This window comes from Trachymyrmex cornetzi, unplaced genomic scaffold (genome assembly GCF_001594075.2).
Source record: "Trachymyrmex cornetzi isolate Tcor2-1 unplaced genomic scaffold, Tcor1.1 scaffold129, whole genome shotgun sequence".
NCBI classification, from domain to species: Eukaryota; Metazoa; Arthropoda; class Insecta; order Hymenoptera; family Formicidae; genus Trachymyrmex; species Trachymyrmex cornetzi.
This window is the reverse complement of record NW_017295861.1, coordinates 2,743,705-2,768,555: the sequence shown is the minus strand read 5'-3', so window position 1 is coordinate 2,768,555 and position 24,851 is coordinate 2,743,705. Positions and strand designations below refer to the sequence as shown.

Genomic DNA, 24,851 nt, shown 5'->3' with positions numbered 1-24,851 from the left:
CCCCCCCCCCCCCCCTTGTAGTCAATTTCTTCTGCAGCGGATTACACATTATAGAAAAGTGGACAGGTTTAATGGCAAGGCTAGAAATTATTTTATACTTTATATTAAAAATTTCTTTTTGTTTCATTGCGACGAAAGAGAAATTTTAGTAATTGCAAGTGAGCACAGCTGTAACAAATTTTTATTTAATTGAGTAACTGCAACGTTTTGTCTAATTCAGTAAAATTACTATTTTGATGTAATCTAATTAAAAACATTGAAAATTGAGAAGCTAAAAAAAGCTTTCAGCAAAATTTAGCGGCTAAATTTTGTGTTTATCCCAAGATTTATATTGGTACAAATTTATTAATTATCCTTTTTATTTACCGGATGATTCGATCTTGAGAGCCGGATAGTAGTGACCGGTCACGAATTGCGGTCGACTTACGGCACGAAAGTGAGAGGATTGTCTTTCACGAGCCGCACTGGTCAGAGCTCTATCTCTAATCGGACGCGGAAATTGTTATAATTCCAGCGATAATATTTTTTGATAAGCGTGATAACGATTATTTCATATTTATCAAAACTCGTTCTCGCGGTTCTCTAACATTTATTTATCCACGCGTAGGTAGAGCATATTGAAAGGCATTTATTCACGTGCCTGACTATTCGCTCCACTTCACATTTTTTTATATATTTGCTAATAGTCAGTGTGTGTAACAGAGTGATTAACTGTGGGCTGCGAGGCATTACAGCGATTGCATTCGTCCCCTTCGTGAAAGACTCTTGGCAACGACCTGTTTTCGAGATGCTCGAGCATCTTTGAAATGTAGGAGTTTAGCATGTAGGAGTTTAAAGAAACGTTATTTCGCATTTGAAGACATGAAAGAAAAAAATTATGTCCTATATAATTATCCTTAAAATTATCCTTAAAATTTTTATTTGTATGTAACAGATATTATATGTATATTATCTACATTTATTTCTGATCCTCAAGTTTGTCTCTGCAAAATAATTTTTTTTACGAATATCCTGAATACTTTTTATCTTTAGCATTTACACCTTTCTTTTATATCAAGGCTTTACTCGTCGAATTGCAAACTTGACACGATTTCCAGTTTGTGTTGTGTTTGATCCGAGCCGAATTTCCACAAAATCTGAATACGCGTGATGAATCGTCGAACAGGACAGCCCCGTCATTCCTGCTACAGTGCTCCAAAGTTTCTCTGAACTCCGTCGCTTTCTAGGCCTCAATTATCCTCTGACAGAAGCAGACCATTTCTCGAGGCAATCGCGCAAATTGCCAGATAACTCATTTTCGCGGCTATGACGGAGCTCCAATTCCAGAAAAGGCTTTAAAAAGTTCTTTGCACTGCAGCTCTTTGAAACGTGCGCGTTTTCCGCGAAATACATTTGCAGTTCTCGTTCGTTAAAATACGAAGACCCATTAGAATTTGATTAAAAATTATAAATAAAATTGAAAATTCGTGAAGTAAAAAGCAAGATAAATCCACATTAAATTGATTAGAATTTTTTAGAATTGAATTTTGTTATAAATCTGTATAATATTTATAAATCTTTATAAATCTTAAACACACTTGTAACGTTTATCGCTGCCTGGCAAATTACATCTTTTCATTTTTATTTAGAATTCTATAACATTTTATGTTACGTTTTCATAATCTTAATATTATTTTTATCATTTATGCACCTCTTATGACATTCAAACATCCGGTTTGATCTTATTAACGCTTGCTTCAGGATATTGCCGCATTTCAAGCTGCTTGCAACGTTGTTGCAGAAAGTGTAATTATGCGTAGGAATCTGTGTAACTCATCGACACGCAACTTAATCCGATCGCTTAGCGAACAAACGATCAGCACTCGAAGGTTGCTACTTTTTAAGTATAGCCGCTTACAAAACATATGGAATTTATTATTTCTATTCGCACGTGCTAAAGTAGAAAGTTTGAAACAGACGCGTTATCGTTACATCGCAACTCGTGACACTTAACAAAGTGTCACAGTGTCTGCTGTGAGAGAGAAATATGCAATTCCTAATTGCTCTTAATCGATCAATTTGCAACCATCGACTAAAAATTTGAGATTAGCTAGGTGTGTGAGAAAGATGTAACTCATGAAATGTAGTTGCGAATAATTTTAGAGACTGCTCCTTGCGTGCGTCTATGCGAAATTATTTTGTCACGCTACGTGACGGTATAAACTAGTATGACTATGATATTGAAAACCAGTATCGATCACCTTGCACTTGTCAATCCAACAAAAACTATTTAGCATACCAGACATGATTTATTAAAAACCATATCAATAAACAATTTTTCGTACAAATTAATATGTAAGATATTATTCTGATTTTAATTTTTTGTCAAAATATTATGCATTCGCAAATTCATTAAAATTTTACATACAAATCTTGGATCAACATTTTATCTGATGATAATAGAAAAAATTTTTAGAAGAAATTACATAGAAATTAGGTAGATTATTTATTTATTTAATAAAAACAATCACAATGCAAATTCGTTATTTAATATTAACGTGAAGAATTACGACGTAATTACAGTGGACGATTATTAAACAGATTCCTTAATGTCAATGTCAATAAAATCGAATACATGTAATTGACCTGGAACACGAAGAGGAACATTGTTGACATACATTGAAATTCTTGGCGAACGAATCGTTTGCATCATCTCACTTTTCACTATTTAAATAACTGTTTTAACCGTCAGTGTCTATTCTAAATCTCGTCTACAAGTAATAATAAAAATTTCTAAGAAAGAGCACAATCTGTTTTAAACATTGGGCGACGGTTTCACCGTAAAATGCAGGAAGTATAACATTCAAATACTGTCTCGTAAAGTTATAGAAAAAAAAATTTCAACGGTTTCCCCACTGAATAATAATATTGTGAAACGTCTTGTAAAAATGCGACAGCTGTGAACCGCATGCGAGAAGACGCGTAATCATGCAAAACGCGGATATTAGCCGCAGGGCTGTGTTGTTATATAAAGAACCAGTACACACGTCGATCTCCACTCGAACATGATATGTAAGTCGTTATGTGTGCGAAATGGAAACTGCAGTAGGTCGTACTTTCTACGAGAGGACGCGAGAAGACCTGTCTCACAGCGGGCCTGACGACGGCAGAAGGCACCCAGGAGAAAGGAAGATCGAACAATGCCCCTCTTAATTACGGTCACGTTAATTATTCGCATCTTTCTCGCGCGCACAATAAAAGCAACAATGAATTTGAGAGCGTGCCGTACGCAGTATATCGCAATAATAAAAGCGATGATAATGGAATCAATAAGCAGAAATTAACGATACGCAGCATAATTGGAGAAAAGTAAAACCTGGATGTTTTTAGTTTGTTACAGCTCGAGCTATAATTGTAAAAAATTATTAATTCAAAACTCTTTGAAAACGTATTAACTGTTGTTTGCTATATTGAACATAAAAAGTGAAATAAAAACGCATTAAAGGAATACTATTTAAAAAATTATTTATCTAAAAAATAACAAATATTATAGGTATATTATAAAATACATATTGATATATTTTATTTAAATGGAATATTCGTGGAGGTGAATAAACTCAATAAACGGCATGTTCAGCAACTTTTACTAAATAAGCGAGAATAAATCTTCTCATCGATTTTCCACTTGGTTTCCAAGTAGAAGTATAAATTTATGATAATTTATAAATCTTGTGACATACACCGAACTGCCGTCAATTGCATGAATTCGATTTGCTTTCGCTTTTATCATCTTTTATCTTGCTGTCATCACAGCACGTTAACCAACGGAGAATCTTAATAGAGTGGAAATGCAAAATGTAATTCGCAAAGTAATTAACTAGAGTAATTTATGAAAACTGTCGAACGAAACTAACGATTTCATACTCTCACCCTTCGTATTAGTCATACTTTCTCGTAATATACGAAAGATTTATTGCATTTACTGTCAAATTTTTACTTCCATGTCTGTGATAGTACTATATATTTTTAAGTTTATTAAAGATTACTATTTATAAAGTTGGTGTATGTCCTTTTATCATATCTTAGAACATCTCATGTAAACTTCTTGCTACAACATTAAAAAATTAAAAGAAAACGCTAACTGTCGATAATTGAATTTTAGAAACATGTTGTTATTAATTCTTTTTGAAATTTGTAATAAATACCATTAGAAATATTATAGTATTACTACAGCATCAAAAAATTATTAGTAGAAAACAGTAATTGAACTTCGGGAACGTGTTGTCATAAACTTTTTTTGAAATTAATGATAAATGTCACTAGAAATGTCATGGTAGTATTATATAATCTTGTATTAATGTACTCATGATGTCTAGAATGTATGCAAAAATATATTGCATAAGATATTGCACCATCGCGCAAAGGAAATAGAGAGCAATGACCGCAGCAATTTAATGCCCCAAAAATCTTTACAAAAATCAATCATTCTAACGGAAAAAGAATATGAATAAAATAGAGATAATTATATTAACTTTAAATAGATCGTTTATATCTTCAAAAAATTTTTATGTTTTATTTCTTTCTGAAAAGAACAGGCGATATATATATTCATTAAATGTTTGCTTCAAGGGCCGCATCGTGAACGATCCGCGACCTCGTCTCTCGGCTTCCCAACAAGTCCAGATACTGAGTGATGTGCAGCAACACCAGCAACGATACCGGCAACGTCCCGCTCAGGACTTCAAGAATCCGCGGGTAAATTTTCCCACGTTCGAACAAGCACAATCCAGCACGCCGTTCTCCTCCCTGGCCAAATACAAAGTTGATCGAGCGAAGCAACAATTGCAACAGTTGCAGCAGCAGCAACAACAGGTGCAGCAGCTTCTACAACAACAACAACAGAAGATCGCCCAACAACTCGGTACCTCGAACTTCGTGAACGGTGGTGAGGGCGGCATACAATCGCCGCAATTCCAACGGCAACAATATCTGCAGCAACAACAATACAATCAGTACAACCAGAACGGTTTCCAGAATCTTCAGCAAGACTTGTCGCAGCCTTTGTTCAGCGATCAGCAGACGATACAGTTACAGGAGTATATCGAGAAGCAGCGTGAGCTGGAGTTGCTCCAAAAGCAGCGACAACAGCTGCTGTACGAGCAGCAGGAACTGCGTAGGCAGCAGGAATTGCTGCGACTTCAGCAACTTCAGAGGCTCACCTCCACTACACCACCTCCACCGACCACGACATCAACCCCGATCACCATCAGCACCACTTCCGTGCCTTTGTTGCTGTCCTCGCCAACGGCGCGACGTATCACGCCGTCGGAAGCTGATCTTTTTCTTAAAGCAATTGCTAACCATCAGAAGAAATATACAACGACAGCAGCGAGCACAACTGCAACGGCTACTACCACCACTACTACACAGCCACCTCCGCCAGCCAGACGTTTGATTACCTCTAATACTCATCGAGAGACAGATATACCGGAGAACCTGCTCAGCTTGGTCCAAGAACAAGAAAGTCGACTGTTGCAGCAAGGCAAATCGAAGCCACAGATCAAGATAATCTATCAGACCGAAAAACCCAGCACGACGAGACAGAATTCCGGCGGCAGAAGCAGGAGCTCCTCTCAACTGTCCGAGCGGGAACTGTTGCTGAAGCAACTGAAACTCGCTCTAGCCCAGTCCGGCGATGACGATGATGTTGCTAGGAATGTCACTACCAGGGATCTGATATTGCCGAATGGCAAGAAAATTCAGGTCATCCACGCGCCAAACGGCTTGTCTTCCATTTCACCTAGTGGAAGTTCCACCGTTCTAACATCGGCTGTGCCGTCCTCGACGACCACTATCAAGCCACCAAAAGCGCTCTTTGAAGAGTTGACGAAGGATGGCGTGCTGCCACCGGGCGCTGATTTTGAGGTCATTCGACAGAAAAGCGATGGCAAGCTCGAGGAGGTCGGCAAAACACCGATCATCCAAAATCTACCGGCGAAAAAGGTCACGTTCGTCCTGCTGGAGGAGCAGCCGGACGGTAGTTACAAAGTGCAAGGTGTCAAGGGTAATGCCAATGACAAGGAGAGCGGAGGTGACGTTGAATCCATCGTCGAGAAGATCAAGAAGGGTGAACTGAAGCTACCTCCCAGCTCGCTTGGACCAACCACGCAGTCTTCCACGTTAGAACATCTCGAATCTAACCTCGATCCGAATCTGATAGTGTCCACTGGTACGTCTAGGACATCGGTACCATCTGTTCACTCCGTCAGCTCGACGGCGGCGACCTTCAGACCTACTACAATCAGATCTACCTCGACCAGATACAGCGAAGGGTGATTACTTATACAGTGATTCGCATTCATACAGTTTATTTTCATCTAAAGAGGTTTTTGAGTTCATAATAATCGAAATAAATTATTGAAATTTCGTTTCGTGTGCTATACTTAATTTTTAAATGTATATAATTCATTTGATTTCGGTTCGCCATGTGTATTTAGCTTAAATTGATCGTTTTTCATTTTCATTCTATTTGTGTTTAATACAGTAAAGCCCGATTGCACCAACGTTACTTTGACTCTAAGCGAAACTTAAAACTCTCTTTGTCTCATTTTAAAGCGAAAAAGAGACAGAGACAGAGAGAGTTTTAAGTCTCACTTAAAATCAAAGTAACGTTGGTGCAATCGGGCCTAAAAGATTTAACGAAAAGTAATTATTGCTATGACTCGCATTCATGTAATTTATATCCAATTAAATGATTTTTTGAGTTTATAACGATTAAAATAAACTATTGAAGGTTTCATTTTCACCACGTTGATTACTAAAATATAATTAATTTTATTTCGGTTTGTCATTTAGCTCAAATTAATCTCTTTCTATTTTCCATCTATTCATGTTTAATCCAAGAACACACATCTTCGGAAAAATTCTGAAAACATAAACCATAAATCTTATTGTAACTTTGTAAGATATAACTTTGACTCAGATTAATGCCTTTAGACTCTTTTTTTATTTTGAAGCTCTGAGATTTCAAAATATCTGCATTATAATGCCAAAGAGTTTTATATTGTTAAGTTATAAAATTAAATTCTTGTTTTTGTTTCTTTGTATACGAAGCAAGCGAAATTTCGATCGAGTTTGGGAGATCTTTGTGTGTATTCTAGGATTTAAAAATAAGGAAAATGTACAGGACTCTTAATATTCAAAATACATAGAGGGAAATAAAGACCATCAAGAGTCAATTCGTGAACACGTTTAAAATAATCATATCATGATCAAATATATCGAATACAAAAATGAAATAGAATATAAAAAGAATTTAATCATATTAAGACTAACCAAATTCAAGAATACCATAAGAAATTTAATTTAACAAAAAAAAAACACAAATTACCTGTAACAATAACTTCATATCATCGAATACATAACTAGTTTCGGCTTACAATTTGAGCCCTCTTCAGATGTGTTTAACAATTTAGCGCAATAAAACAATCCTAATTACAAACAAAATTACCAGCTAAAATATGTCGACGGTTTCGTTAATGATAAGAAGAGTATTCTCTCGGAGGGACGAAAAAACTTGTCAACCGATTGGAAGATCGTTTGCGAAAGATCCCCGTAGTTCTAACAGCCAACAAAAATATGTTTCTAATAATCAAATCCATAGTAAAAACAAGAAAAATCGTCTCTCTGGTAAAACACTCACCTCTGAGTGAAATTCAAGAAATCCTTGTCGTTGAAATATTCGTCAAAAAAATGATGTCATTGTTGGTAAAATAAATGTTATCACATCACAATGATGATGTCGATGATAAAACAATATAAAATTATCACATTGCAAATGTAAAACGTCCGAATATAAAATAGGAAAAGCCGACGTATCATCTCGACGTACGAAACTGTAATGCAATAAATCTTGGTAATGCAAAGTCAAACCTTGTTTATGATCGGAATATATGATTTATGAAGACCTTCTGTGTCTGTCTGTAGGTTAAGACTGTTGCTTTGTTTTTTGATATTCAACATCTCCGAAACCAAACATTTATTGTAACAAGGTTCCTTATCTAAGATTTAGTATGATTAAATTCTTTTTATATTATATTTCATTTTTGTATTCAATATATTTGATCATGATACGATTATTTTAAACGTGTTCACGAATTGTGACTCTTGATGGCCTTTATTTCCCTCTATTCTAGGATTAACGCTGTAAAAGATTCTGAACAAAATAAAATTTTCAGCAAGTCGACAACGACGGAATACGTTCCCTACGTCACGGTATCGCCAAATTCGGTGTTCACGACTGATAAATACGTGACCTCGGCGTCCAGCGTTACGGGCCACGTGTACAATGCCTTGAATCCTAGTCCGACGAAGACGACCTTGTCGGATCACATTCCGAGGGTGACTACCAAGTACTCGTCGTCCACCAGGAGCCAATTCATCCCAACGATGGCGCCAGTGAACGAGATCGTAACGACGACGGCAACGATTCCGACGTCTTACTCGCATCATACGCCAAATTCTTACGTCTATTTCTCCAAACATTCGCCTCCGGAGACCTCGTCGACTTCGACGGAGGAAGCCGTTAAGCCTCAAACTTTCCAGGAAAATCTAGCTGCATTATTGAAAAGAGAAGGCCTCTACGCTATGGCAAAGTATCTGAGACAGTCGGGATTGGATTCCGTGTTGAATGAAACTGGTGAGTGGGATGTTAAAACTTAGTTAATTAAATTAACTGTCGTGATTTAACAATGATTCTAAAAATAAAAGAAGAGGCGTAGACTTTAAACAATTTCCTATTTTCTAATAAAAATAAAAATTTCAGTAACTTTTAAACTTTCTCATAATTTTTGCATTATCAAATATTAATAGAATAAAATTTATATATACTATTAATAAAATTTATATACTGTTATATATATTCTTAATAGAAACTTCACATGAATACTTTTCAGATTTCATGATTTCATAAAGTAAAATATTTGCAGTTACTACTATCTGATTAATGATGACTTGATAAATGATTCTTAAAATATAGTCTGTTCTAATGTTAACGTGACCGATTAAAACAAAAACAAAAAGGAATGACTTATAAATTTTATAAAATAGCAATAGCGTTATATATATAGTAAAATATAAAATTAAAATAATAGAATTACATTTGCTTAATTTCGAGAAAAATCATAAATTAGTAAAAAATATAATGACATATTATGCAGCAGACGAACTTTGAAGAGTATTACGCGTGAAAATGTTAAATATTACAATAAACGAATTACGAACTTTCTGCGCAACAACGCAAAACCGCTGCAGTCTTATCCAACAACATCGCAAGGCGGGACAACTTGCGTCAATGTTCTTGAGGTCCAAACGGTTGTACAAACGATCCTGTTAGCGGCGAGGTAGACCCGTGCCTCTTTGCACAATCCACCACCATTTGTACCTCGCGTTTCGCTTTAGTCGTGCAATGTTCCTCAGAAAAATGTTCTCACGACTCCTTACCCGTTTCGACACAAGACGTCTCTCCGTCTTCTACGGAGAACAAAGGCGAGTACGCGTACCTCATTACGCGAGCTCTCACAGAAGAAGACACGCGAGATTTTCATTAGTTATAATTATGGGCGTATACGATTTGCTTTTAACCCATTGTTTCTTTGGCCCTTTACCTATACTTTCTTTTATTGAAAGATCGAGAAATTCAGCTTGCTTTGCTGAACGTACATACACTGAAAAAAAAATATAGTCAATTTTAATAAATATTTAGTTGAATACTGCCAACTAAATATTTATTAAATATAAAGATATATTTATTTGATACAAAAAATGTTAATTTGATGTAACAATCATTTTTTTTTACTAAACAAATATTTATTTACTGTAAGTAAATGTTTAGTTGACAGTATTGAACTAAATATTTATTAAAATTAACTATATTTTTTTCTCAGTGTACAAAAAATATCATTCTATTGCTTTAAAAAATCGTGGTTATTCAATTTACTTGCTTCTTTTAAGTATAATGATTATCTTTAACGAAGAATATTTTTTTTATGATAATTTTAAATGTATTTCTTATAAAAAAAAATGTAGAAAAACTCATTATATACTTAAAACAAGAGAATATAATATTTTTGAAAAATCTTTAAAGGATATTATAAAATTTTATAAAATTTTTGTTAAAAAAAAGAACTTTGTATAATAAATAAATCAAATTTGTTTTAATATAGTAATCTTGATTGAAGTATTAAACTTATACTAGAATTTTCAGATCAGAATATTTTTAATAATATTTGCTTGTGATAAACTTATATACGGATATGAAATTTTAAAATACTTGAAATAAGTAAATAACTATTATAACTAATCTAAATACAGTAAACATGTATCTTTTTGTGTGCATGTAAAACGCATTAGAATTACGGCAATGTTACGTGAAAATTACGTAATGGCTGTTTCTTACGCGATAGTATATTTTTTCATTTCATATCTGAAGAATCCAGTTCAAGTTAAACTGGATTCTCTTTGCAGCGGATTAATATGATGTATGTCAATCCTTTCACGCGTACCTTCAGTTATAAACAATTTTTGCTGGTCAATCGATAAACGCGATACCTGATTCGATCTGTCACCATTGATTCCACGAAAAGGGACAGATCTCATTGTAAAGAAAATATTGACGCTCTTATTTGACGTACTGACAATTTTATTTGACCGCGTTCGCACGCTAGCTCGTTAGAAAGAAAATATATCGCTGCGTGTTTTCTCGCGTGTGAGATTTCCTATAACGGCGATCCCCCGCCCTTCAGTAACAATTCCGTTTTCTGCTGATCTCGTACTCAATTATCAATTGGAACATTGTGTAACTTCGTCACGACATTCTCCAACGATATATGTTTTTCCTTCGACGAAGATTATAGATGAACTCATGAGCGTGTGCTATGTCTGGCTACACCCGTAATGGAAGAGAATGTCTGGCGAATATGAAGCGTAATTATATGGAAACTGATCGCAAAAGCTGCGAAATATATGATGTGTATACACAGTAACGATTGTTATCTCTTGACGTTCGATTAACGTATCATAAGAATAATACGAATTAATGACTGCGTTTAGCAGAAAAAAAAGCTTCGCAACTGTTCTAAAATTTTTAATAAATACACAGAAAAAAAACAATTTTACTGAAATATCTAAAAATTTAGCTTATAAATCTGAAGATAATTTTGTTGAATCTCATTAAAATAATTATGTAGGAAACTCAAGCATAATATAATTCTGTGAAAAATGTTGATATTTTAAGCTTGAGCATCCTACATAATTATTTTAATAGTTTAACAAAATTATTTCAGATCAATATCTATCTACATTTTCAGATTCTTTAGTAAAACCGTTCTTGTACACAATAGCTCTCTCTTTACAACTGTTGTGTAAAAATATCTAAAAAAAGATAATCTAATATGATTATATGGTCTTAACTGGAGATCTAAATGTATAAATCAATTGCATTAAAGAATCTTGCAACATTTGCAAAGTTGCTTTTCCTGCTGAACGCAGCCAATGCAACGAGGCAACGTGAAAGGCTTTTTTCTAAGCCCTAACGTTATATGTATTTTAACAATTGAGCTTTGAATCAAGTCTCTGTTAAAGTTTAAAATAAAATTCAATTTAAACACGAAATATGACACATCTTTACCTACTTTCTTGTTTAAAATTTAATTTACCAAAAACCTCTCGTTTAGATTATTATAATCATTTAGAATTACGTTTCGAATTTTTATTTAAGGAAAGTTCAATTCCATATTAGAGCGAAGATTTCGATAATAATTATGATATTCAGTAGTTCTGAGATAATTTCCTGTATTGTTTTGTGACATTAAATTTTCAGGTCCATATACCATATTCGTTCCTACGGACAAAGCCTTCAGGACGTTACTGGTGCAGCTGGGAGGGCCAGAGAAAGCCGAGCAGAAGTTCCACGATAATCCGAGACTTCTAAGTGGGGTACGCATCGGTGCTGAAAGCATCATTAATAATTTATCTGCCTAACGATATATTTCACTGACACCAGTTAGCTAACCGTAATTAAACTGATTTGCCGCTTTTCTCTATAGAAGAGAGATATGAAGGCTCAATTAAACTATAATCTTGAAATTAACTGCGAGCTCGGAAAAATTAAACGACAAGTGTTCTCCAGTAAAGAGCGTTGATGTCAATGAAATAAGAAATATATACTAATGAGAATCCTTTGCAACAGCTCCTTCTTCATCACGTCATACCGGGAGCCTTCAGAATAGATTCTCTGCAGGACGAGATGACCGGCGTCAGTCTCGCAGGAACGCAGTTGCGGGTGAACGAGTACGCGATGCAAGATCACGAATGGAACGATTTAAAAGTAATTTTATATTTTAGAATCTCTCTTCAAATTTCGATAGAATTTCGTTCATTTATTTTAATTAAAATTTATTTCGTTGCTTTATTTTAATTAAAATTAAAATTTTTTTTTCTTAAGTCGCTAACTTCCCAATCAGCATACAATGTTTAAAAAATATTTTTTAAACATTTATTTAATATTTTTACATTAAATATTTAAAAAATACTTTTTTAATGTTGATTGAGCTTTTTCTTTGTTTAATAGAATCGTTCGCTCGTAAAGTGTAAATTATTAATAGCTCGTGAGTCAATGTGATATTATTTTCATAATGTGATCAGTGTATATGGTTCATGTGCATTCGCGCGTGATTTAGTTTATTGACCTTCGCGAATATACTTAGAAATCTTCCATTCACTCGGTGGACTCAAGTGACGATTTCGCTCAAAAATTCCAGGTGTCTCTAAATCTTAAATGTTTTTTTTAAGATGTCTTTGAAACTTTGAAACTTAAGATGTCAAAAAACGTTTAACGTTGAAAAATCAATGTTTTTACTCATTAAAAAGACCAACCAATTAAGTTAGCTGTAAAAATAAAGTAATGAAAAACCAAATATTTCATCAATATAAAAGACAGATAAAAAGATAAATTCTGATGACATATAGTTAAATAATTAGTTATTTGACCACGTATCATTAGAATTGTTATATTAATAAATTATTGATTTGTAGAATACATTAAAGCTGTCTCGTTGTTGGCCTCTTTGTCTTACTTTGCACATTATAAGTTATATAAACTTTTAGTTATTAAAAAGACATAACTATTGCAAAGTAAAAAAATTTCAGAATCCTATTTTTTACACAAGAAATATAATGTAAGTTGAGAAATATCATATTAATGTAAAAAATAGAAATAGTCAATAATGATTGTTCGGTATTTCTCGTGTAAAAAATATTATTCAGATGTTTCTTTTTATAGATCTTTTCGAAAGTGTAATTTTTTTTAGATTATTTCTAAATGTAATAACAAGGGGGTAATCACTTAATATAATCATGGGACAGAGTCCCCAAAATCATTATAAAATTCATATGAAATCCTGGTGTACAATCCGATAATTACATATGCAACTATGAGAAATAATTGTGTGATATTAGATAAAATCAATTATTTTAGCAAATGACTTCATATATATTATAGTGAAGAAAATTATTTGTCATCAGATGAAGTCGTATAAAATCAAATGAAATCTGATCACATATATGTAAACTGTCAATATTTGAGATAATATTTGAGTTAGTGGTTACCCCCTCGCGTCATAATATTCTCTAGGAACTTGCTTAATATAATTATATCAGATACGATGAAGAAGATTCTATATCATGCGGCCGTTTCTCTTCATTTGTAATTTCGCATTGTTTGCAAATAGGTAACGACAATAAACGGGGCACGTGTCGCGCCCAACAAACGAGACATCGAGATTCCTCAAGGTATCGCCCATGCCGTCGACAGGGTCATGTTCCCGCTGCCGGTCGGTGATTTGGTGCAAACCCTACAAGCCGATCGTGAGAGGAGGTTCACTACGTTCCTCAGAATGCTACACGTGTCGGGCTTGGAGGACACGCTCACAGGTAAATTGAAAATCCAAGCAAAAATTAATTTAAAAACTGAATTTGTGTCATATATGTGCCTTTCCTGTATTCTTGATATGTAAATTCGAAGAATTATCCCGAATCCTTTTTTAGCATTTTAATGAAAGCTGCCTTTCTAGGACCGAAAACGTTTACCATCTTTGCACCGACCGATTCTGCTTTCACCGATGCGTCCTCAAAGAACGGCGTCCCAATTTGGACCGACGAGGATGGGCCGGAAGCGGCGAAGGCGATAATTTCGCGGCACGTCATTCCCACGACTCTTTATACAGCCGGAATGAGATATTACATTCAGAAAGATACTCTTCGCCCACAGTCGCCAGTTCATATCCACAAAAACGGCGGTAAGTAAATCAAATAATGTATAATAGTAAAGATTCCTATTTTAAAAGCGTTATTAAAAAGATGAAAATCGAATAATAAATAATCTCTCAGATGATTAACATACATTGTTGTTTCAGGACGAGTACGAATAAATGAAGCACATGTCGTAACACATAATGTGCCAGCAACAAACGGTGTGTTACATGCTCTTGACGGTGTTCTATAAAATGATATCATAATGAATGTAAATTGACGATTTAAAATGCACAAGTTGCAATCATGCAGGTGATTATCGTTTGATAAATTATAACATTAAACGAATCGTATTTATAATTTCTGAAACACTAAAAAGCTCGATATATCAAGTGAATATAAATTACTTGTGTAAATGCGACGAAATGCGTGGCGATTAAATCGAATTGTATCAAAGTGATTATAAACTCTACAAACAGATCGTCGCCACGCACAATTAAATTCAATCACCGACAAATTGAAATGTTATGCCATAGGTGTCGCGAAATCAGAGAAAAAAGTAACGAGACCATTTTAACGTATGTGTATACATATTAATTTATATAAGATAAGCAAAAAAAAACCAGAGATTCGTATACTCGTGCCTCGTGCCATGAGCACAAGTACGGAATATTAATCACTATTGTATAGAATGGTAACGCAATACCATGTTTAGTTCTCATATAGCTCATATCTTTTTATAAATAAATGTACAGAATATATTTTTGCGATTATATTTACAAGAATGCGTTCCCCAACTTTCCTAAACGATACTTATTAATAAAACAAAATTTACATATTTCTTTAAAACATAATTATAATCACTAGAATTTGAAATCCCTGCAACAGTTGATTTCTATATACAATAATAAAAGTGATTCTTCTATAGAAAATAATCAATGATTGCCGTTATTTAGGGATTTGTCTTGGGTAATCAATTTCTTCAGAAAGTTGCCTAATAATTCGTCTTATACTTCTTAATTTCTACCATTATATGATGGATGTTCGTAAGTTGCGTGCGTGCATTTGTTGGCAAGATCTTATGAAGACGATTATAATATTGTATCAACTGTGTCATTGCGCCTTGCACTAATGTGCTGCCAAGCACCAGGCTGGGAAACGATTGCAACACTTCTCGATTTATTTCTTCTAACGCTCGCTTCCAATTGTTCGTAAAAGATTGCACTAGAGCCAACACTTTGCTCTCCTGTCGTTTCAAATCGTCTATTTGACCCTTTTCGCTCAAAGCTTCTGCTTCCTTCACCAACTGGATTATACTACCAAAGTGCGGACTTAAGACTTCTTCGATAAATTCGGAAGAACGTGCGTTTAATAGTTCCCGAAAGCTCTCTGCTTCCTTCGAGGTTTCTCGTGTCCTTTCCTGCAGTCAAATATCCATTAATTTTTTTTTAGTACGTTAATATATTTTCGTATCTTTCAAATAAAACCTACTTACCATTAATACTCTGAGGACCAGATCATAATTATTGATAAGAAATACTAATTGCTGCGTTCGACTTGGGAAAATAGATGCCATTCTTAACAGGAAACATTGTACAGCTTCTCTTAGTTCTGCCAATAATTGAGTTGTCCCTTCACAAGGAAAACCTTCGACTACACTTACAATTGCGGCGCTAAACTCCGCGTATCTTCTGGTAATCTAAAAATTCATAATTATATAAGAGATTAACACACACATATTTCAATATTATACAGTAATCAAATGCCATTATAAACGATCCATTGTATTTGAACACTTACATAATGTGGACCAGTCTCTTTATTGAATTTTGACGGGTCGCAGTCTTTTACACTATTTATATTTAATTGAAACACAAATTCAAATCTAAAAAGCAGATATAATTTTACAAATTGTAATGATACAAATTAATAAGATAATTATTATTGCAATTATTTTTAAACATGTTCAAATACCTAGGCCAAATTGTGCCAGTTAAAGTTTCCCAGTATTTATCCAATGCTGGTACAGCTCTTTTATGACATATTAATTGATAACGCATCACTAAATGTAGGCAGAGAAATAGAGCAATTGTATCATAACAATCCTCAACAAATGATTGCAAGTTCTTTATCATAAGACTTAACGTTTTCCCCATAACCTGTCAAAAGGAAGGAATTATTTTTAGTACATTTACTCTCTCTACTTAGTACATATATTTACTTAAATCTATCAAATCAATTATTAAATATGGCTCTCTTACCTGATTGAAAATATCTAACGCCTGTGCATTACGGACCTTGAAAAATTCTATCAGGAATAGATATTCTCTGCAAGCATTATCAACCAAAGCATATTGGTCACTTCTGAACAAAGCTTCATAATGATACTGTAAGATTATAATACTAATTTAAAAAACATTGAAGAGTAAGTAAGTTATAATAGTTATATCATTGGTATATCATACTGTGTCCAGTAAAGATCATAACAACACTAAAGGATTGCCTGAGTTCATTTTGAAATGAAAATCCTAATACCAAAATGTGTCGAGGCTATAATAGTTTGAATTATAAGCAAATCATATCTCTTAAAATTCAAATGTGGTACAATGTAAAATTCCAACCACACCTAAATGCATAAACTTGAGATGATATGATTCACTAACTTTAAATGCTTTTAATTTAAAAGTTATCATAGCCTCGATATTTTGTGAATTTCTGTATCAAAATGATCTCAAGAATCTATCCTTAAGGATTGTTATGGTTTTTACTAGACTTGTATATATCATTAATACTTACTCGTGTTTTAGAAGCTGCATGTGGGATAATTATAGGTGCTTCCAATTGAGAAGTCAAAACCTGACCCCTTGTATCTATGGAAAAGACAGTACCTTTATGTTTTAAGGTTGTTTTATGAAAAAGACCTCTGCCTGCTGTATCTTCGACTCCCATTAAATCATCTTTTGTCGCTCTCTCTTCAAACTGAGAAAAGTAATTTTATTGTAATTTGATGTTTCAACTTATTTACATAAGACTATTTTCTCTCTACCTGTAATTTCATCAACCTTGATGAATAAGATTTGAAATACGAGTAACATATTTTACTCATAGTGTCAATGTACTCTCCACAAATTTCCTCAGCCACATTTCTCTCGTTTGCCAAAATAAATTCAAAGAAAAATTTGTATTTTAACATGTTGTTCTGCGGCACTTGATAATTCGTCATTGGCTTCCTAAATTTATAAATTTGTTCTAGCAAATATGTCCTAATCTTTGCCATTGCTTTTACTTTCAGCTTCTCTAATATATCCTTCACATCTAAACAAGACTTGGCTTCCTTAAAACTTTGTTCCTTCACAAAATTGATTTTGTGATTGAGAATTTGCAACTGAATCAAAAATTCCTTTTCAGTCACTGGACAGTCCATAATACCACTGTAAAAAAATTAATATAATTAAATATACAAAAATTCAATTTAATATGAAAATTTATATACATTTAATGAGTTTATCTCTCTAACATTCTCTTATAAAATGAATAACTTCTTACGAAATCAGAGCCTCAGACACTGTCATGTCTTCGATAAATTGACTAAGTGGACCTCGTATTATTTGTCTATTGGACAGCTGTTGGCTCATAGCAACAGACTTGCGTTGCAAAGAAATTATCTCGGAACTTATATTTCCTAGAACTGACTGGAAGTTCATCAACATTGACTCCATTTTCTGTAAAAAATAATATGGAAATCTGCATCTAAATGTCTCTCTGATAAAACTTTGCTTGATTAGTAATATTACTTTGCAAAGACAAGTTATTGGAGTAGACTGTACAAATGCATTTAATACATACACATCAATGAAATATTATTAAAAACTATCTACTTTAAAAAATTTCCTAGAATTTTGGAGAATATCAATGTTATTGACCATCAATATAAGTTTTTGACATAAATATCTAAACAGTATCAAATTGACAATTTACTATTATATGCTTCATAAATAAAATGTATATATTTTTTTATAAACACAAAGTTTTGTTCGAAATATTTTTTTAAGGCGCAATTATTAATTATACACGTTGTCATAAAATTAAATTATCACTCGCATGCATAAATCGATCTTCTTCTCCTAAATGTTAATAATAAATAACTATAATTTTAAATAAAAGTGAAATATTATTGAGTCATAAATATATACATGTACACGTTTATAAAATATAAGAATAATAATAAATCATAAAATTAATATTGTTATAATTATATGTAAATATATATTCAATTTTTTAAATTTTAATTCTTTCAAAAATTAAAATTTAGAAAAGAAATTATCTAATGAATTTCTAGAAGATTATCGGTCTTTAATAGTATTTTATCGACAAGACATGATTGTGCATCAAATCGTACGTCGTCAACACGTCATCTGATGCAACAGTAAATTCTAACCTAACCTAACCTCCAAGATATTATCACAAGCAGCGATCTGATTGTGCAGGCTGGCTATATTCTCGCTCTCCTTAATGTAATCTTGAATCGACTTGTTCTCAACTTCCTTGAGCTCCTTCTCGATCTGCCTGGAATACTCGCGCAGGTCGGTGCCAGTCTTGAGGACTTCCTGGACGACATCGTCGCCCAGGTCTTGCGGCAATTGCTCTTCATTGTCAAAAATATCTATCTCAGCCATTCTCGAATCCTTCCATGCAATTGCAACGCAATTGCTAAATACAACACGATTTAATATACAACTCGATGTATGTAATTCAATTACACAACCTGGCGATTGCTTTCTCTACTTTATAGAGATGTCTAGAGAGCAAGAAAGCTTCAACCGCGTCTAACCTCAAAATACCGAGGTTTGTCAACACATCTCAAAACGACTCCAAGCGGACCAAACTCAGCTCCAGTTTCTGCCAAACGGACAACCAATAACATGACCGACGTCGCCCGGCTCGTCCAATGAGCGACGCGAGTGATCACGTGATCCACGTGACCACGTGTGCGACGACTCTCCAGTTCGTCTTGTTTTCGCCCTAACCAAAATTGATCTAAATTCTCACCGTTCATCCGTGTCGATTTAACGAACTCTGTATTTAGTTTTTTTTTCTTTCAATGTGACCTGAGGCAGCAGCAAACGATACAACGTTCACGAAATTTTCGACGAGGCTTTTCAGTCGGGGATTTCCAGTTCATGGGAGAGCATTTTTAATTCTTGACACATACGTAGAAAGTACAAGCTTTATCTGTGATCTGCTCTTTTGTAATCTGTATCTTTTTTTCCCGATTGTGTTTCGCGTTAGATACGGCTGTGAGTATACGCCATATAGCGTCAATGACTCCTTCAATCGCAGTCGTGCCCGAGTGCTTGAGAGCTAAGAAATTCATGAAGAAGGCCAAAGATAGATTTTGCTACAAGCGTCATGGTAACACGTACAAAAATGATCAGAAATGTGGCGTGCACAGAGCGATTTTCTTGACAAACGAAACGTTCATTACTCGTTATGATGAATTAACGGAGCTCAGTGCGCAACTCGCAGCTAATCTCAAGATCTCCAAGAGTCTCCAGTCCAAAAGGAAAAACACAAAATACAACGAGATCATAGCAGTTGGAACCGAGAAACAAGCCATAAATTTCTCAATTGCTGTGCAAGATGATACGGTGAATCCTATGCAGCTTGCAAGCAGCTCTCAGGCTTCCTGGAGTTCTAAATTAGAAGCAAAGAACACAAAGCATAATACAGCACCGAAATGTAAAAAGTCTGTGAAAGAAAAAAAGAAAAGTGATAGAACAGTGTCAGATAACAGCAAAGACAGGACTAAGAATTTAGTTAAAAATCAGGTTAGATATATAACACATATCTTTCTCTAATCTTATCTATTATTATCTGAAGAATATATTGTTCTTGTTTATATAAATATTTTGCAACATAGGCAGTCATTGGTCTTGGTCAACAGAATGTTTATATTTTCTCTTAATCACCTCTTTTATCTTTTCAGATCAAATCAAAAATATGTTCAAACAAAAGTTGTATGATCTGATGGGACATAAATAACGATAAAATCAGTTTTCGAAAAAATTGATTTTTTATAATTATATAAAAGTTTTTTTTAAATGGAATTGTTACTTTTTACGTACTATGATTCTTTTCTAATTATTCTGTATATTAAAGTATTAAGGTATAAATGTCGAGAAATCAATAGTTTTATACTGGCATATTTTAACATGAAATATAAAATATCTTGTAATTATTCATTTTTTGATAATCGTATCTTAATACTTTTATGCAGACTGAGATGAATTAATTAGTGTAAAAAAACAGTTGCTTGTAGTTGCATACCACAAGTAGCATAATTTTTTTGAAAACTGATTTGTCTTATTATTCTGTACATAAAAGTATTAAGATATGCTTATAAGAAAATAAATAATTTACAAGATACTGTTTATTTCATGTGAAAATATGCCAAATTGAAGTATACAATATCTCGTAAACTATTGATTTTTTTCACATTTCTTGATACTTTCAAAAAAGCAAAATAATTGCAGAAAATATTATTTTTTTAAAAATCATACAATTCCATTAAAAAAAAAGACTATAACTTTCATATGATCATGAAAAATTAATTTTTCAAAAAAATTGATTTTTTTATTTGTACCTCGTCAGGCTACAACTTTTGTTTGATCATATTTTTTATATGACCTTATTCTGCCAAGATAAAAGGGGGTAATCATATTAAGTGGAGTACCCTGTGTAGTAAATCTTGTAAAACTATTTTACTTTATTGCTCTATTAACAGTAATCATTTGTCTATTAGGCCAATACTCAACATGGTAATAAAGAAAAACACTTGAAATTAACAAGGAGAAATACAAAAAATAAGGCAGAAACAGAAAACAAATCAAATACAGAGAATGTATTGAAAAAAATGTATAGCGAAGAAATAATGAAAAGCAATGCAAAGAAGAAAAAGGGTACAAGGAAAACATTCAAGAAGATATTTTCAAATTATATACCTGTGTCAAAAATGATGAATATTTTAAAAAAACAATCATTCGATAGTAGTACACAATATGTAAAAGGGCATCTTCGTATAAATCCTTTTGCTTGTAAATACGCTTATTTAAGTGTGACTAATGAAGAACGTGACTTGGTAATCATAGGTATATCGAATAGAAATCGTGCTTTTGAAGGAGATCTAGTTGTGGCATGTGTAAACCCTGAAAATTTGTGGCGTACTTCACCTGATGGAGAAGTACAAAAGACTGGTAAAATTGTTTGTATATTAGAGAAAGTACATTCGAGACGAGCAGTTGGATATATTGTAAAAAAACATGATTCGATGCTGTTATTTCATCCAAGAGATCATAGAATACCATTTGTTGAGATACTTCCTGAATCAGTACCACCTTCATTTCGCGATCAACCAGAACTTTTCAAAGACATACTGTTTTTTGTTAGTATCGATTTGTGGGAGCAGCTATATGCGTTTGGGTAGGCATATGTACTGTATTGTGCAATACACATTACACATATCTAATATATAAAGTAATGTTACAATTTTAAAACATTAATTTTAAAGATATATTATGATAAATTTATATTGATGTTTCTGTCTTCTGTTATTGCTGATTGTCCTTATGTTATATACATTATATTATTTACAGGCGGATTCTTTCAGTAGTGGGTAAACATGGCGAAATAAATACGGAATTAACAGCAGTAATACTTGAAAATGATTTAAATTTGTCTCCATATCATGAAAGTCTATTGAAAGGACTTCCAAGTAGTGATTACATTTTAACGGACGCTGACATGAAAGATAGAGAAGACTGGAGGCATGAGTGTATTTTTTCGATAGATCCTGCAACAGCTGTTGATATAGATGACGCCCTTTCTTGCAAAATCTTGGACAATGGAAATTATGAAGTAATTGCAATATATTAAATTTGACTATAACATATATGAAAGACATCTAACAAATCATTAATTTCAGATTGGTGTACATATATCAGATGTCACGCACTACTTAAAATTTTCCTCTCCATTAGATAACGAAGTTTTGAAACGAGCTACTACCGTTTATCTGCCACACACAACTTCTCACATGTTACCAGAGGCATTGTGTAAAGTTTGTTCCTTATTTTCTGGTAAAGATAAATTAGCCTTTTCTGTAATCTGGGAAATGACACCAGAGGCCGAAATTGTGAAACACCGTTTCGCGAAGACTGTAATAAGATCGTGTTGTCAAATGTCCTATGACTTAGCTCAAGCTATGCTCGACGATCCAGAAAAGTCTTGGCCCAAAGATTTCCTAGACATAAAAGGAGACTACACCGTATCGTTATTATCTGACCTAGTGAACAAGTTATTTAAATTATCCACTCAGTTGCAAAACAAACGGTTTGGTCATGGGGCTCTGAGATTAAATAAACCAACGTTACAGATACGTATAGATCCCGTGCTGAGTCAAGAACACGGGATTCCGATACCTGTAGACTATTATGTATATGAAAGCATCGATAGCCACAGGTGGATTTTTCAGTTAACATTTACTGATTTATACATATTATTACATCACTTAAATTATGAAGAAATTAATTTCGTTTTTAATCATCAATTACCTATTTTAAATGTGTATATTTCAGTCTTATAGAAGAATTTATGCTGTTGGCAAATATGACAGTTGCTGCACAATTGTACATTGCAATTCCCAAAACGGCTTTATTACGTGTGCATAAAGATCCGGCCAAGCGATGTCTCAGTTCACTTCATGTTATGTTGCAAAAGTATGGAATTCATTTAAATATTGAAACAGCTGGCGACTTACAGGCCAGCATCAGTCGCTATGAACCAGAAAATAACTCTGTCACGATCGATTCCATGAAATATATTACAATGGTTATCGTAAACCTATGTTCAAAGACTATGGCAGTAAGAATTTTTATTTTTTTTTATCATATAATTTTTAAACGTTATACGATAGAAATAAATAGCGAGGGAGAATTTGTAATTTGATAATTCTGTAATATTGCAAATTTTAATTTCAGCGTGCAGAATATATATGCGCATCTACCACTTCGCCGTATGATTTAAAACACTATGCATTAAATGTGCCTTTTTATACGCACTTTACCTCCCCTATTCGAAGATATGCCGATTGCACAGTTCATCGTTTGCTTAGTGCGACGTTTGAAAATAAACCTTTACCAGAAAAATGGACGGTCAAATTGTGTTCCAAGTACGTTAATGATGTAACATGAAAGCAGAATATAACAAAATTTGCTTCAATAAATAACTTTTACTTCAATTTGTGACAGGATTGCAGCCAATTGCAATTTAAAGAAATATAATGCGAAACTGGCTTACGAACAGAGCACGGAGGTATTCTTTGCATATATGGTAGGCCTTGCAGGCGGCTTTACTGCGATAGCTATAGTATTATGCGTCAAAGGAGACAGTATAGAAGTTATTCTCTGTGACACTGGCATAAAATTAAAAGTAAAATTTAAAGACATAGAAGACGTTGCCACATCGAAGTATTCCGCAGATCATGTACCAACTGTAACTGTTAATTGGAAGGAACCTCCTATTGTACAGGTATTACCGTAATATTTTATATAGTGTAATAACAAAATATATTATCAATACAGTAATTTTAATATTTTACAAATATCTATTTTAGGTTATCAATTTGTTTAGTTTGGTGCATGTACGGATAACAAAAAGTGAAGAATTGCGTATAAAAGCAATTCTTTTACCTCCACCACAACAGTAGACAGATCTAGAAAGAGAGAGAGATTTCTAATTAATTTTATAGTGATCGACTATGATTTGTGATAAAATCATATATATGACGAAGAATTTTTTAATAATTTATGAATATTTATGTATATATGTGTGTGTGTGTATACATGGAGAAACATTCATTGTATATAAGAATAAACAGAGGCTTAAAACAAAGTAATAACAATAAAGGGCTACAAATTAAGTTGTAGTCCTACATAATTGTTATGAAATAGAATAATAATTATTAAATAATGAAAGCAATGACAAATTAGTTGAATTAAAGACAATTTTTGTACAAATAAAACAAAATTAATAAGAAAAAGGTTTATAATCAAGAGTTAGCGCGGTTATTAGTGCGTAAAGCATTCAATGGTATTAATAATTAAACATCCATATAACGGTTAATTATAATATAGAAGCTTCCGAACATTACATAATAATTATAAAATAAAATACGAACATTTCGATTTCTATCAGATCATCTTCAGTGTACACGTAAGTAGTTCATTTGAAAAATTGTAAAGCTGTCTACATAGTATAATATAATAATTATGGATCGTGCTAGTTTTTCTTCAGTTTTATACTCGTGATAATTAGGTCATGAATTACTTAATGATTTTAGCTGCGTCAAAATTCCAGAGGAATTTATATATATACACACACACATACACACATTCGAACGCATATGTAGCTATACTTTTTACAAGTTTTACAAACAGTTTTAACATTTTAAAGTAACTGACTTATAATATGCAAATTTTGTTATATGTTCAATCATTGGAAATCGTTTA

General features: G+C 33.2%; 3 protein-coding genes across 6 annotated transcripts in view; 2 read left to right on the top strand and 1 right to left on the bottom strand.

Annotated features, from left to right (window-relative positions):
• The window catches only part of LOC108770586 (uncharacterized), a 31,933-nt gene extending 16,886 nt beyond the window's left edge, over positions 1 to 15,047 (top strand). The window contains exons 2-8 of one of the 2 annotated variants that reach the window (XM_018522255.1): positions 4,609 to 6,311; positions 8,217 to 8,677; positions 11,858 to 11,973; positions 12,227 to 12,358; positions 13,767 to 13,968; positions 14,109 to 14,333; positions 14,451 to 15,047. In XM_018522255.1, the coding sequence (XP_018377757.1) occupies positions 4,609 to 6,311; positions 8,217 to 8,677; positions 11,858 to 11,973; positions 12,227 to 12,358; positions 13,767 to 13,968; positions 14,109 to 14,333; positions 14,451 to 14,539 (2,928 nt within the window). In that variant the 3' untranslated portion in view covers positions 14,540 to 15,047. Of the gene's footprint in view, positions 1 to 4,608; positions 6,312 to 8,216; positions 8,678 to 11,857; positions 11,974 to 12,226; positions 12,365 to 13,766; positions 13,969 to 14,108; positions 14,334 to 14,450 lie in introns of both variants that reach the window. The other variant, XM_018522254.1, reaches the window with a different exon arrangement.
• A 57-nt stretch (positions 15,048 to 15,104) lies between these two features.
• Vps52 (vacuolar protein sorting 52) lies at positions 15,105 to 19,182 on the bottom strand. Of its 3 annotated transcripts, none has more exons than XM_018522258.1 (9): positions 18,735 to 19,182; positions 17,833 to 18,008; positions 17,333 to 17,717; positions 17,083 to 17,265; positions 16,548 to 16,673; positions 16,261 to 16,445; positions 16,087 to 16,171; positions 15,782 to 15,985; positions 15,105 to 15,706 (listed from the first exon to the last, which is right to left on the bottom strand). In XM_018522258.1, the coding sequence occupies exons 1-9, from the start codon at positions 18,960 to 18,962 to the stop codon at positions 15,281 to 15,283; spliced, it is 1,998 nt and encodes a 665-aa protein (XP_018377760.1). In that variant the 5' UTR covers positions 18,963 to 19,182; the 3' UTR covers positions 15,105 to 15,280. The 3 variants fall into 3 exon arrangements, with proteins under 3 accessions (XP_018377760.1, XP_018377761.1, XP_018377762.1); XM_018522259.1 differs by having other exon boundaries at positions 17,833 to 17,978; XM_018522260.1 differs by having other exon boundaries at positions 18,725 to 18,774.
• Positions 19,183 to 19,413: 231 nt separating this feature from the next.
• Positions 19,414 to 24,092, top strand: LOC108770588 (DIS3-like exonuclease 2). Its single transcript, XM_018522257.1, has 8 exons — positions 19,414 to 20,114; positions 21,089 to 21,765; positions 21,939 to 22,200; positions 22,268 to 22,803; positions 22,920 to 23,205; positions 23,322 to 23,512; positions 23,592 to 23,871; positions 23,957 to 24,092. Exons 1-8 carry the CDS (start codon positions 19,608 to 19,610, stop codon positions 24,047 to 24,049), a joined length of 2,832 nt encoding a protein of 943 aa, XP_018377759.1. The 5' UTR covers positions 19,414 to 19,607; the 3' UTR covers positions 24,050 to 24,092.
• The last annotated feature ends 759 nt before the right edge of the window (positions 24,093 to 24,851 follow it).

Excerpts from the sequence above, each read along its gene's own strand:
- Vps52 (XM_018522258.1), bottom strand. The coding sequence starts at position 18,962 with ATGGCTGAGATAGATATTTTTGACAATGAAGAGCAATTGCCGCAAGAC. Across the intron at positions 16,674-17,082 it reads ATGCAGCTTCTAAAACACGA|TATCATTATGAAGCTTTGTT; the intron begins GTAAGTATTAAT and ends ATAATCTTACAG. Across the intron at positions 15,707-15,781 it reads TGGTCCTCAGAGTATTAATG|GAAAGGACACGAGAAACCTC; the intron begins GTAAGTAGGTTT and ends ATTTGACTGCAG.
- LOC108770588 (XM_018522257.1), top strand. The coding sequence starts at position 19,608 with ATGACTCCTTCAATCGCAGTCGTGCCCGAGTGCTTGAGAGCTAAGAAA. Across the intron at positions 23,206-23,321 it reads TATGTTCAAAGACTATGGCA|CGTGCAGAATATATATGCGC; the intron begins GTAAGAATTTTT and ends TTTTAATTTCAG. Across the intron at positions 23,513-23,591 it reads ACGGTCAAATTGTGTTCCAA|GATTGCAGCCAATTGCAATT; the intron begins GTACGTTAATGA and ends AATTTGTGACAG.